The sequence below is a fragment of the Hypanus sabinus genome, chromosome 9 (genome assembly GCF_030144855.1).
Source record: "Hypanus sabinus isolate sHypSab1 chromosome 9, sHypSab1.hap1, whole genome shotgun sequence".
NCBI lineage: Eukaryota > Metazoa > Chordata > Chondrichthyes > Myliobatiformes > Dasyatidae > Hypanus > Hypanus sabinus.
Window position 1 is genome coordinate 169,136,725 of NC_082714.1, and position 14,720 is coordinate 169,151,444.

The 14,720-nt window shown below is 44.1% G+C and overlaps 1 protein-coding gene across 2 annotated transcripts in view; it reads right to left on the reverse strand.

Annotated features, from left to right (window-relative positions):
• The window catches only part of ahcy (adenosylhomocysteinase), a 103,613-nt gene that overhangs the window by 34,780 nt on the left and 54,113 nt on the right, over positions 1 to 14,720 (reverse strand). For both annotated transcript variants that reach the window (XM_059981123.1, XM_059981122.1), the window contains 3 exons: positions 12,784 to 12,896; positions 11,790 to 11,997; positions 5,945 to 6,032 (listed from right to left, as the gene is read on the reverse strand). In XM_059981123.1, the coding sequence (XP_059837106.1) occupies positions 5,945 to 6,032; positions 11,790 to 11,997; positions 12,784 to 12,896 (409 nt within the window). The remainder of the gene's footprint in view (positions 1 to 5,944; positions 6,033 to 11,789; positions 11,998 to 12,783; positions 12,897 to 14,720) is intronic.

The following is a 14,720-nucleotide window of genomic DNA, read 5'->3' on the forward strand; positions in this document are numbered from 1 at the left end:
ATTACAAGCAGGGTTGGAAGTCAGCAAATGTCACGCCACTTTTTAAAAAAGGATGTAGGCAAAAGACAGGCAACTACAGGCCAGCTAACTTAACATCTGTAGTCAGGAAAATGCTTGAAACTGTCATTAAGGAAGAAATAGCAAAACTTTGAGAAAGGAGTGGTTCCATTTGACACAGAAGCAGCATGGATTCAGAAAGGGCAGGTCCTGTTTGACAAACTTACTGGAGTTCTTTGAGGACATAATGAGTGCAGTGGATAGAGGGGGACAAGTGGATATCGTATACTTGGATTTCCAGAAGGCGTTCGATAAGGTGCAGCACAAGAGACTTATAAGATACGGATGCATGGAAGTGTATTGACATGGATAGTGGATTGGTTAACTGATAGTTGATATAAATGGGTGTTTCTCCATTTGGCAGTCAGTGGTGAGTGGAGTGATATCAAGGGGGATATCAGAGGAAGGTTTTTCACTCAGAGAGTGGTTGGTGTGTGGAATGCACTGCCTGAGTCAGTGGTGGAGGCAGAAACACTAGTGAAATTTAAGAGACTATTAAGACAGGTATATGGAGGAATGTAAGGTGGAGGGTTATATGGGAGGCAGGGTTTAAGGGTCGGCACAACATTGTGGACCGAAGGGCCTGTACTGTGCTGTATTGTTCTTTGTTCTATGAATGCTGCAGGGGTCGTTGCAGGGCCTGCAGCTCTTTACCATTTACATTGATGATTTGGAAGAGGGGATGAGTGTAATGCAGCAAAATTTGCTGATGACGTTAAACTGAGTGGAAAAGCAAATTGTACAGAGGATGTGGAGAGTCTGCAGAGGGATATAGATAGGTTAAGTGAGTGGGCCAAGGTCTGGCAGACGGAATACAATGGTAAATGTGAGATCATCCACCTTGGAAGGAATAATAGAAGAGCAAGTTATTATTTAAATGGTGAAAGATTGCGGCATGCTGTTGTGCAGAGGGACTTGGGAGTGCTTGTTCATGAATCGTAAAACGTTGGCTTGCAGGTACAAAAGGTTATTAAGAAGGCAAACAGGATGTTGGCCTTCATTGCTCGAGGAATTGAATTGAAGAGCAGTGAGGTCATGCTGCAACTATACAGGGTACTGGTGAGACCGCACCTAGAGTACTCTGTGCAGTTCTGGTCTCCATACTTGAGGAAGGATATACTGGCTTTGGAGGCAGTGCAGAGGAGGTTCACCATGTTGATTCCAGAGATGGAGGATTAAATTATGAGGAGAAATTGAGTCACCTGGGACGATACTCTCTGGAATTCAGAGAATGAGAGGGGATCTTATAGAAACATACAAAATTTTGAAAGGGATGGATAAGATAAAAGTAGGAAAGTTGTTTCCATTGGTAGGTGAGACTAGAACTAGGGGATATTGCCTCAAGATTCAGGGGAGAAATTTAGGATGGAGATGAGGAGAAACTGTTTTACCTAGAGAGTGGTGAATCTGTGGAATTCCCTGCCCAGGGAAGCAGTTGAGGCTTCTTCACTAAATACATTTAAGATACAGTTAGATAGATTTTTACATAGTAGGGGAACTAAGGATTATGGGGAAAAGGCAGATAGATAGATGGAGGCTGAGTTTACAGAAAGATCAGCCATGATCTTATGGAATAGTGGGGCAGCCTCGATGGGCCTTTTGGCCTACTTCTGCTCCTATTTCTTATGTTCTTATGGTAGACAAATGAGATCCAGTAGACGTGGTGTACTTGGAATTTCAGAAGGTCTGACAAGGTGCCGCACATGAGGCTGCTTAGCAAGATAACAGCCCATGGAATTACAAGGGAGTTACTAGCATGGGTGGAGCATTGGCTGATTGGCAGAAAACAGAGGGAATAAAGGAGTCGTATTCTGTCTGGCTGCCGGTTACCAGTGGAGTTCCACAGGGGTCGGTGTTGGGACCATAGCTTTTTATGATGCCTGTCAATGATGTGAACAATGGGATTAATGGATTTGTGGCTAATTTGCCGATGATACAAAGATAGGTGGAGGAGCAGGTAGTGTTGTGGAAACAGAGAGCCTTAGATAGTTTAGGGGAATGGGCAAAGTGGCAAATGAAATACAATGTTGGAAAGTATATCGTCATGCACTTTGGTGGAAGAAATAAACAGTATTATTTAGATGGGGAGCGAATTCAAAATGCAGAGAAGCAAAGGGACTTGGGAGTCCTTGTGCAAGATACCCTAAAGGTTAACCTGCAGGTTGAGTCAGTTGTGAAGAAGGCAAATGCAATGCTGGTATTCATTTCTAGAGGTATAGAATACAAGAGCAGGGAGGGATGTGACGTTGGGGCTCTATAGGACACTCGTGAGAACACACTTGGAGTATTGTGTGCAGTTTTGGGCTCCTTATTTTCGAAAGGATATACTGACATTGGAGAGGGTTCAGAGAAGATTCACAAGAATGATTCCAGGAATGAAAGGGTTACTGTACGAGGAACATCTGGCAGCTCTCGGGCCGTATTCCCTGGAGTTCAGGAGAATGAGGGGGAATCTCATAGAAACATTCCAAATGTTAAAAGGCCTGAACAGATTAGATATGGCAAAGTTATTTCCCATGGTAGGGGAGTCCAGGACAAGAGGGCACAACTTCAGGATTGAAAGATGTCTATTTAGAACAGATGCAGAGAAATACTTTAGTCAAAGGGTGGTAAATCTGGAATTTGTTGCCACAAGCAACTATGGAGGCCGTCATTAGGTGCATTTAAGGCAGAGATTGATAGGTTCTTGATTAGCCAGGGTATCAAAGGGTATGAGGAGAAGGCAGTGGAGTGGGGATGACTGGAAGAATTGGATCAGCCCATGATTGAATGGTGGAGCAGACTCAATAGGCTGAATGGCCTACTTCTGCTCCTATATCTTATGAACTAATGAAGGCCAACAGACCATATGCCTTCTTAACCATCCTGCCAACTCAGAGCAACTTTGAGGGATCTCTGGACTTGAACTTCAAGATCCCTGTTCCCTCCAACATTAAGAATCCTATCACTAACAATGTACTCACCTTCACGTTAGACCCTCCACAGTGCCGAACTTCACACTTTTCCAGATTGAACTCCATCTGCCATTTCTCCCCCCAGCTCTGTCTATATTCTGTCGTAACCTACAACTATCTTCCACACCATCCACAACACCAATTTTCATCTCATCAGCAAACTTACTAACTCACCCTTCCACTTACTGATTTATAAAAATTCACAAAGAGCAAGGGTCCTGAAACAGATCCTTGTGGAACACCACTAGGCATCCACCTGCAGACAGAATACGCTCCATCTACTACCTCGCTCTACCTTGTGTGGGTAAGCCAAGTCCATATCCATGCAGCCAAGTTTCCCTGGATACCATGCCTCCGGACTTTCTGCATGAGCTTGCCTGCCCCTCACAAAGACATGCTGACAATCCCAATCAATCAGTACTTCTCCAAATGTTGGTATATCCTGTCCCTAGGAATCCTCCTTATTAGTTTGTTCATCAGTGATGTAAGAATTGGTAGAGACTTTTCAACCAGGTGATTATCTTTAGTGGTGGTAGTGGAAGGGACTCACAGCACATTGACATGCCATGGTATAGAAAATTAGACATCAACTGTTGGAAAATGTCGATATCTGATGGCTAATGTGAGCAGTGTACTCCAGGATCTGTTCCTATGCTGACTATGAGACATCATACAGATCTTAGCCATTCCAACTAGCCCCTACACACTGACAATCCTCATGACTGCACCAAGGATGCAAACCATATCGAGTTGAAACGAGAAGTTTATGGTATATACTATCTGACCAAATCACAGTTCTGACCAACTCCTTGTACACAGATGTAAAGTTGAGCTAATTAGAGCCTTTCAGGCAACAAATTGTTACAGAATTCACAAATCACTTTGCAAAAACTAGACATACAGAACAGTTTACTCTTACAGAACTTTACTGGGACAAAGTAAACAAACTTTTTATCCCAACTCTGATTTCTTGTTAAATGAGCAGACAATGTCTCTTTGCATTACAGACAATTGTATTCCTAGATGGATGTCTTCTAGGAAAACAACCCTCCACAGAAGATGGGCTAACTGCTTGTAGATGGGCATCTCCTTAGAGTCCAGAAGATAATACAAAGTAGTAGCCATTGGAAAGTAACCCAGACCTGTACTCTATTAAATGGCATAACTGAGATTAGACCCCATTAATGTCCCTAAACTAATCTGTTTTGGGATAAAGCAGTGATCTGGTAAAACCTTTTGTAGTAAGGCCAAAAGCATCTGGGAATAAATATTCACAAACGTGTTCGAACAAGCTTACTGGCCAAAGATCTTAGTGAAAGGTGAATGTCATATCAGGGTATGGAAATTTAAATGCTGCCTTCATTCAAATCAACACGTGCCAGGGTCAGCATTTGTAACTCATCACTATCTGCTGATCTGGCTGCGATATATCAAAATTATGAAGATATTCTATGAAAGTTTTGAGGTAAGGTGGTTAACAGTTCCCCAACAAGAAATTCAAGTTATTTGCAAGTCAGGTTGGTGTGCACTTTGAGGAACAATGGTTTTAATTGTAAGTTCCTTTCTTTCTAATGACAATAGTTCTGCAAATTGCAAAGTTTACACTATATTTGTGAATGGCATACTGTGCATTTCACCATGCACTGAGTGATGAGTATGGACACGGTCCAGTTACAGAGTACTTCACTCTGGATTGCATTAGCACAAGTCTTCTGGAAGTAGAGGCCACAAAAGGTCTTGGACAGATTAGGAGACTGGGCAAAGAAACGGCAGATAGTGTCCAGAAGTGTACAGTCATGCACTTTGGTAGAAGAAATGGAAGGGTTGACTATCTTCTCAATAGAGAATACAAAAAGTGAGGCACAAAGGGACATGGGAGTGCTTGCACAGGATTCCCTGGAAGTTAATTTTCAGGTCGAGACTGTGGTGAGAAAGGCAAATGCAATGTTCGCATTCATTTCAAGAGAACTAGAATATAAAAGCAAGGACGTAACGTTAAGACTTTATAAAGCACTGGTGTGGCCTCACTTGGGAGTATTGTGTACAGTTTTGGATGTGCTGAAACTGGAGAGGGTTCAAAGGAGGTTCACGAAAATGATTCCAGGATTGAATGGATTGTCACATGAAAAGCATTTTATGGCTCTGGGTCTGGATTCACTGGATTTCAAAAAGATGACAGGTGATCTCATTGAAACCTATCAGATGGTGAAAGGCCTGATAGAAAAGATGTGGAGAGGATGTTTCCTATGGTGGGAGAGTCTAATACTAGAGAACACCCTCAGAATAGAGAGGCATCCTTTTAGAACAGAAATGAGGAGGAATTTCTTAGGCAGAGGGTGGTGAATCCATGAAATCCTTTGCCAGAGGTAGCTGCGGAGGCCAAGTCTTATGTATGTTTAAGGCAGAGGTTGATAGATTCTTGATTGGTCAGGGCATGAAGGGATATGGGTGAAGGCAAGAGATTGGGACTGAGGAAATGATGAAATGATCAGCCATGATGAAATGATGGAGCAGATTTATTGGACCCAATGCCCTAATTCTGCTCCTACATCTTATGCTCCATGGAACTAGACTCATTCAGACAAAGGGAGAGTATTCCAGGTGAAAGACATCCATTACAGAATACTGAGCACTTGTTGCCACAAGTATTTGGCTCAATTATCTTTGTTAAAGGTGTTTATCAGAATCTTGAGTGGGTGGAGTGGACACAATAATGCCTTCGATAGTCAGTGAGGTTCTCGGACTTCTCAGTAATGGTTAATTTAAACATGTGGACCAGATTACAGGAAATTTTTGAAAATGATCCATCAAGTTCCAGGATTAACAGCACAATATCACTGAAATGCTCTTTAAAGTAGATTAGTTATGAATTGAGCAGTTGTCAAGAAATGCTTGACCAGTTAAAGGCCAGCCCAGTGCCCACTACTTCTTACCTTCCTACAATGATATCCTTGCAGCCAGTTGTTGTCACAAAGATATTTCCTTCTTTACAAGCTTCATCCATTGTTGTGACCTCATAACCTACAGGGTGAAAGGAGCCGGATCACTTTCAAAAATACAAGAAAAACTAGCATTTCGCTAGCAGGCCCAGCTGAACAATGTCTAATGACAGAAGGGGCAAAGACAGGTTTCTGACCATCACCCAGTAGCACTCACATCTACAGTGATGAAATGCTTTGACAGGCTGGTCATGGCTAGAATCAACTCCTGCATCACAAGGACCTGGACCCACTGCAATTTGCATCTCGCCACAATAGGTCAACAGCATGGCTCTTCACACGGCCTTAGATCACCTGGACAATACAACACCTCTGTCAGGATGTGGTTCTATAACTATAGCTTAGTGTTTAACACCATTCACATAGTCCTGATTGATAAGCTAAGGAACCTGGGCTTCTGTACCTCCCTCTGCAATTGGATCCTGATTTCCTAACTGGAAGACCACAATCTGTGCAGATTGGTGATATCTCCTCCTCACTGACAATCAACACTGGTGCACCTTAGGGGTGTGTGGCTAGGCATAGCTCAAATACCATCTATAAATTTGCTGATAATACAACCATTGTTGGTAGAATCTCAGATGGTGATGACAGGGCATACAGGAGTGAGATATGCCAACTAGTGGAGTGGTGCCGCAGCAACAACCTGGCACTCAATGTCAGTAAGACAAAAGAGCTGATTATGGACTTCAGGAAGGGTAAGATGAAGAAACACATACCAATCCTCATAGAAGGATCAGAAGTGGAGAGAGTGAACAATTTCAAGTTCCTGGGTGTCAAGATCTCAGAGGATCTAACCTGGATGCAACATGTTGATGCAGCTATAAAGAAGGCAAGACAGTGGCTATATTTCATTAGGAGTTTGAAGAGTTTTGGATTGTCACCTAAAACACTCCAAAACATCTATAGATGAACCATTAAATGCATTCTGACAAGTTGCATCACTGACTGGTATAAGGGGATGGGGGGGCTACTGCACAAGATCAAAAGCAGCTTCTGCAAGTTGTAAAATTGGTCGGCTCTATCTTGGGTACGAGTCTTCATTGTATCCAAGACATGCAAGGAGCAGTGCCTCAGAAAGGCAGCAAATATTATTAAGGATCCACCATCACCCAGGACATACCCTCTTCTCATTGTTACTATTAGGTAGGAGGTACAGAAGCTGGAAGGTTCAGCGATTTAAAATAGTTCCTTCCCCTCTGCCATCGGATTTCTGAATGGACTTTAAATCCATGAACACTAACTCACTTCTCTACATTCGTTTTATGTATTATTTTTAATTTAACTAATTAATATACATACATACAGTATTTCATTTTTCTTTTTAGATATCATATACTGCATTGTACTGCTGCCTCTAAGTTACATTTTACAACATATGCCGGTTATATTAGCAACACACAAAATGCTGGAGGAACTCAGCAGTCTGGGGAGCATCTATGAAAAAAGAGTACAGTCGATGTTTCGGGCTGAGACCCTCCAGCAGGACTTAAGAAAATGATGAGATAGATTAAGAAAGTTGGGGGAGGGAAGGAAGAACCACAAGGTGATAGGTGAAACTAGGAGGTGGGGAGGGTTGAAGTAAGAGTTGCGAAGTTGATTGGTGAAAGGGCTAGAGAAGGGGCATCTAATAGAAGTCAGAAGGCCATGGAAGAAAGAAAAGGAGAAGGAGCACCAGAAGAATGTGATAGGCAGGTAAGGAGATAAGGTGAGAGAGGGAGAAGGGAATGGGGAATGGCGGGGCCAGAAATCAGTGTTCATGTCATCAGGTTAGAGGCTACCCAGATGGAATATAAAGTGCTGATCCTCTTAACCAAGTGTGGCCTCATCACAACAGTAGAGGAGGCCATAGACTGACATGTCAGAATAGGAATGGGAAGAGGAATTAAAATGAGTGACCAGTGGGAGATCCTGGTTTTTCTGGCAGATGAAGCATAGGTGCTTGGCAAAGTGGTCTCCCAAGACTCCCCAATATACAGCAGGCCACACTGGCAGCATTGAACACAGTAGATGACCTCAACAGACTCACAAGGGCCTGTGCGTCTGAGCTGGGAGAACCCCTACAGCGCATCTTCAACATGAGCCTGGAGCAAAGAAGGGTACCCAGACAGTGGAAAACATCCTGTATTGTCCCGGTACTGAAGAAACCACAACCAAGGAAGATGAATGACTTCAGACCTGTTGCTTTGACGTCGCACGTGATGAAGACCATGGAGCGGCTGATAATACAGAATCTGAGGCCACAAACCAGGCACGCCCGGGATCCTCTTCAGTTTGCGTATAAGGAGAAGGTGGGAGTGGAGGATGCTATCACGTACTTGCTGCACAAATCCCTCTCTCACCTGGACAGGGTCAGTGGTGCTGTGAGGATTACATTCCTGGACTTCTCTAGTGCCTATAACACCATCCGGCCCAGGATCTTAAGGCACAAACTAACGGAGATGGGAGTAGACTGACATGGTGGCTTGGATAACGGACTACTTGACAGACAGACCTCAGTATGTGCGGTTGGGAGACTGTAGGTCTGACACGGTGGTCAGCAGCACAGGAGCGCTGCAGGGGACCGTGCTCTCTCCGGTCCTGTTCACCCTGTACACATCAGACTTCCAATATAACTCGGAGTCCTGCCATGTGCAGAAGTTCGCTGATGACACGTGGGGTGTCATCATAGTGGGATGTGTCAGGAATGGTCAGGAGGAAGAGTATAGGAAACTGATACAGGACTTTGTGATATGGTGCAACTCAAACTACCTGCGTCTCAATATCACCAAGACCAAGGAGATGGTGGTGGACTTTAGGAGATCTAGGCCTCATATGGAGCCAGTGATCATTAATGGAGAATGTGTGGAGCAGGTTAAGACCTACGAGTACCTGGGAGTGCAGTTAGACGTGAAGCTAGACTGGACTGCCAACACAGATGCCCTGTGCAGGAAAGCACAGAGTCGACTGTACTTCCAGGCTGGCGTCATTCAATGTTTGTAGTGAGATGCTGAAGATGTTCTATCGGTCAGTTGTGGAGAGCGCCCTCTTCTTTGTGGTGGCATGCAGAGGAGGCAGCATTAAGAAGAGGGACGCCTCACGTCTTAATAAGCTGGTAAGGAAGGTGGGCTCTGTCGTAGGCACAGAACTGGAGAGTATGACATCGGTGGCAGAGCGGAGGGCGCTGAGTAGGCTACGGTCAATCATGGTAAACCCTGAACATCCTCTGCATAGCACCATCCAGAGACAGAGAAGCAGCTTCAGCGGCAGGTTGCTGTCAATGCAATGCTCCTCAGACAGGATGAAGAGATCATTACTCCCCAACGCCATTCGGCTCTACAATTCAACCATCAGGGGCAAAAGTGCCGGGGTTAGAACTAAGCTTAAGTTACCACTCAAATGCACTTCAGTAAACTATTTAAGAACTTTTTAAAAGCTATTTATTAATGCTTTTTGGGAGGGTGATTTTAGATGCATATCATATTTATTCTGAGTTAAATACTGTATGTAATTAGTTTTGCTACAATAAGTGTATGGGACACTGGAAAAATGTTGAATTTCCCCTTGGGGATGAATAAAGTACCTATCTATCTATCAAGTGAAGTGTCACCTCACCTGGAAGGACTGTTTAGGCCTGATAATTGTAGTGAGGGAGGTGGTGTAGGAGATAAGTACCAGGAGGAAGATCGAGGGCCAAAGGGATAAGGAAGTTGTGCAGGGAGTGATCTCTGCAGAAAGCAGAAAGAGGGAAAGAAATAAAGATGAGCTTGGTGGTGGGATCTCACTGGAGATGGTGGAAGTTACAGAGAATTATGTGGTAGATGCGGAGGCTGGTGGGGAGATAAGTGAGGACAACAGGAACTTTATCCCTGATGGTGTGGCGGGATTTATTTCAAGGGGAATAGAGTGGACAAGGGAGTCGCGTAGGGAGCTATCCCTGTAGAAAGCAGAAAGGGGGGGTGGGGGAGGAGGGAAAACCTTGTGCTCACCTACCACCCCACCAGCCTCCAGGTCCAACACATAATTCTCCGTAACTTCTGCCACCTTCAACAGGATCCCACTACCAAGCACATCCTTCCCTTCCCCCCCCCCCTTTCCGCAGGGATCACTCTCTACTCGACTCCCTTGTCCACTCGTCCCCCCATCCCTTCCTACCGATCTCCCTCCTGGCACCTATCCTTGTAAGCAGAACAAGTGTTACACCTGCCCTTACACTTCCTCCCTCACCACCATTCAGGGCCCCAGACAGTCCTTCCAGGTGAGGTGACACTTCACCTGTCTGTGAGTCAGCTGGTGTGGTATACTGCGTCCGGTGCTCCCGGTGTGGCCTTTTATATATTGGTGAGACCCGACGCAGACTGGGAGATCGTTTCACTGAACACCTACGCTCGGTCTACCAGAGGAAGCAGGATCCCCCAGTGGCCACACATTTTAATTCCACGTCCCATTCCCATTCAGATATGTCTATCCATGGACTCCTCTACTGTCAAGATGAATCCAAACTCAGGTTGGAGGAACAACACCTTATATACCGGCTGGGTAGCCTCCAACCCGACGGCATGAACATTGACTTCTCTAACTTCTGTTAATGCCCCTCCTCCCCTTCTTACCCCATCCCCGACATATTTAGTTGTTTTTTTTTCCTCTCTCTCTCTCTGCCCATCACTCTGCCTGTTCTCCATCTCCCTCTGGTGCTCCCCCCCCCCCCCTTTTCTTTCTCCTGAGGCCTCCCGTCCCATGATCTTTTCCCTTCTCCAGCTCTGTATCACTTTCGCCAATCTCCTTTCCAGCTCTTAGCTTCATCCCACCCCCTCCGGTCTTCTCCTATTGTTTCGCATTTCCCCCCTCCCCCCCACTACTTTCAAATTTCTTACTATCTTTCCTTTCAGATAGTCCTGACGAAGGGTCTTGGCCCAAAACATCGACAGTGTTTCTCCTTATAGATGCTGCCTGGCCTGTTGTGTTCCATCAGCATTTTGTGTGTATTGTTTGAATTTCCAGCATCTGCAGATTTCCTCGTGTTTGCTCGAGGAATTTTTTTGGCCAGAGTAGTAAGTCTGTGGAATGCTCTGCCACAGACTGCTGTGAAAGCTAAGTCTGTGGGTATATTTAAGGCAGAAGTTGATCATTTCCTGATTGGTCAAGGCACCAAATGATATGGCAAGAAGGCAGGTGTATGTGATTGAGTGAGAACTGTAATCAGTCATTATAGAATGGTGGAGCAGTCTCAATGGGCTGAATGGCCTAATTCTGTTCCAATGTCTTATGTTCTTGAACACCAGGATCAACTTAGTGGCCAATTCATATTCCAACTCGTACATCTTTGGGAAGCGTGGGGAAAATGCAGCACCTGGAAACCCATGCTGTCAAAACAGAACATGTATTCGCACATTCGAAACTCAGGGTCAGGGCAGGACATAGCCTTGCCAGACCAGACCACTACAGTTCAACTCACTGTGCATCAATGAAGCTGGGTTTAGGTATGGGTAGTTGTTCCTCCCAGTGAGAAGTAATGATTCAATCAGTAATTACACCAGGCACACAGCTGAGTTACCCATCACCAAAACTTCATTTCTAATAACTGAAAATTAACCCAGCATCAGCTGTTACATTGCAAAGTTTCAGAAATGGATCTACTATTGGAAAAACGATTTCAGAGGATGTGTAATACCTTCACAATGTAATCCCTAAAGTTCTGGTGACATACTGGTGAATCTGTGATTGCAACTGTTGCATTCCATATAAACTTAATTAGATAGCGCTGTTCATTTATCAATAAGATTTTACATTCCACTCGTACCTTCCATAGCAGCTTGTAGAGCGTTGATAGGGTCAATTTCTGTTACAATAACTCTTGCTCCAAAGCCTCGAAGAGCCTGGACACAGCCCTTGCCCACGTCACCGTAGCCTGCCACCACAGCTACCTTGCCAGCAATCATGACATCTGTTGCACGCTTGATGCCATCTATCAGAGATTCTCTGCAGCCGTAAAGATTGTCAAATTTGCTCTGCAAGATTGAAAGAAAAATTACAAAAGGAACCGATTCCACACTCACTAATAAGTCATCTGCCCACCAAAGAGTGAGTCAGTCTCTCTCTCCCTCTCCCTCCCCCTCAAGGACAAACTAACACATCCATTAGGGCAGGCAGCTCAAGTGAAGATCCCCCTCAGAGTCCCCTTTAACTTTTCACCGTTAATTAGGACCTCTAGATCTAATCCCATCTGCTTACTGGAAAGATATCAATAAGACTAAAGGAGTATAGAGAAAATTTACAAGGATGATGCTGGGGACTTTTAATTGAGGGCATAAATACAGTAAACGCAAGCAGGCTTTTTTTCTGCTGAGTTTGGGTGAGAATGAGGAACACAGGAAAACCAGGAACAACCTCACAGTAGTATTTAAAATAATAACAGTTCTAGATACAATGGATGACAACAGTCTTCATCCAAGCCAAGGGATCCAAAACTAGGAGGAAGTTTAAGGTATAATTAACAAAGGGACAACTTTTTCAAATGGAGGTGGTAAGTATATGGAACAAGCTGCCAGAGGAAGTGGTTGAGGGATGTACAATTGGATAATTTAAGACATTTGGAGGGACAGAGGTTAGAGATACGGTCTGAATGGGATGAAGTGCGTGGGCTCAGTACTCACCATGAACTAGTTGGGCTGAAGGCCTTGTCTCTGTACTGAAATGCCCCATGATTCTGTTGTTTCTATTAACACCTCATTAGAATGCAAAGAATGCATAAATTGGGTTAACTGCAGAGTGCAACATGAACTTTCTTATGTTACCTTAGTGACCGAGTCATTCACATTGAATGCAGGAACTTTGAGCAGCTTATTCTTATGCATTTTCCATAGATTGTGGACTCCAGTTGTTGTCTCTTCAGAGATCCCTTTAATACCTGCAAGATCAATTGGCAATAATAACAGCCAGTTCCTCTTTTGAACATGGTCAACTAACAGTAAACCATGAAGAACCCAAGACCGCAAGATCTTAAGACATAGAATCAGAATTAGGCCATCTGACCCAATGAGTCTACGCCACCATTCAATCATGGCTGATCCTTTTTTTAATCTCCTCCTCAACCCCAGTTCGGCCTTCTCCCCGTAACCTTTGATGCCATGTCCAATCAAGAAACATCAATCTTTGCCTCAAGTACACCCAACAACCTGGCCTCCACAGCTGCATGTGGCAACAAATCCCACAAATTCACCACCCTTTGGCTAAAGTAATTTCTCCACATCCCTTTTGAAAAGGTGCCCCTCTATCCTGAGGCTGTGCCCTCTTGTCCTAGACCAGGGGTCAGCAACTCACGTCTCCGGAGTCGCATGCGGCTCTTTCATCTCTGTGCTGCAGCTCCCTATGGCTTTGGAAAATAAATGGTCAGTATTTAATTAAAATGTATTTTATGTTAGTTTGTTAGTTTTTGAAATGTAATTCTAAATTTGAAGATTATGGTGATCTTGTACAATCTAAATAAAATGTGTTTTTTGTCACTATTAATATACGACACCACGGCCAATGCCTGACACCCGCCAGTGCGCGATTTCTTTAATTTTTCGATCCAAGGTAGGCTAACTATGGAGAATTCTAAAAAAAGAAAAGTGACTGAAGAAAACAGAACGTTTAATGATACGTGGACAGATTCATTTGCTTTCACTGTTGACGAGACTGGTTTACCGGTATGCTTAATATGCAATGAGATACTAGCAAACAACAAAAAGTCAAAAGTCGCAAGACATTTCCAGAATAAACACGCAGCCTTTGCTCAAAAATATCCGGATGGAGATGAGAGAAAAAAAAGCCGTTTTGGAACTGATGCGGAAGGTTGATCTGAGCAAAAATCATTTCAATAAGTGGATGAAGTCTGGAAAATCAATGACATATGCTAGTTTTGTTGCCGCTCAGGAAATAGTCAGGCACGGGAAGCAGTTTACAGATGGTGAATATATAAAAGAATCTTACATTAAGATTTCAGAACATCTATTCACGGACTTTAAAAACAAGAGTGAAATTGTGCAGAAAATCAGGGATATGCCCCTCTCTGCAAAGACTGTCAAAGACAGAACCATAGAAATGTCAGAAGACATCAGAAGACAGTAAATTAAAGACATCAATTCAGCTGTGGCCTACTCGATTGCCTGTGACGAGTCTAAAGACAAAGGTGATATTGAACAAATAGCGCTGTTCTGCCGGTGTGTAAACTCTGCTGGGCCACAGGAAGAAATGATTGAGTTGATACCTCTAAAAGGCCATACACGGGGGGAGGACATCTGTGAGGCTGACTTGAATTGTTTAAGAGCCAAAGTAATAAAGACCACCCACCTGGTGTCAGTAGCTACTGATGGGGCACCAAGTATGACAGGAGCGCACAAGGGATTTGTGGCTTTACTGCAGAAGTCACTGGACAGAAAGCTGCTGACTTTTCACTGCATCTTGCACCAAGAGGCACTGTGCGCTCAAACATTTCCTCCGGAATGCACAGAAGTAATGGATGTTGTCATTTAGATTGTCAATAAAATAATGGCAAAAAGTTTAAATCACCGTCAATTCCGTTTGTTACTGGACGAGCTGGAAAGCGCATATTCTGATCTCCTGCTGCACAACAAAGTCCGGTTTCTGTCCAGAGGGGAGGTGCTGAAACATTTTGTCGTGTGTCTGGCAGAAGTGAAAACTTTCCTGGGGAGCAAAGGTCTCACCTTTCCTGAGCTGGAACAGCCAGAGT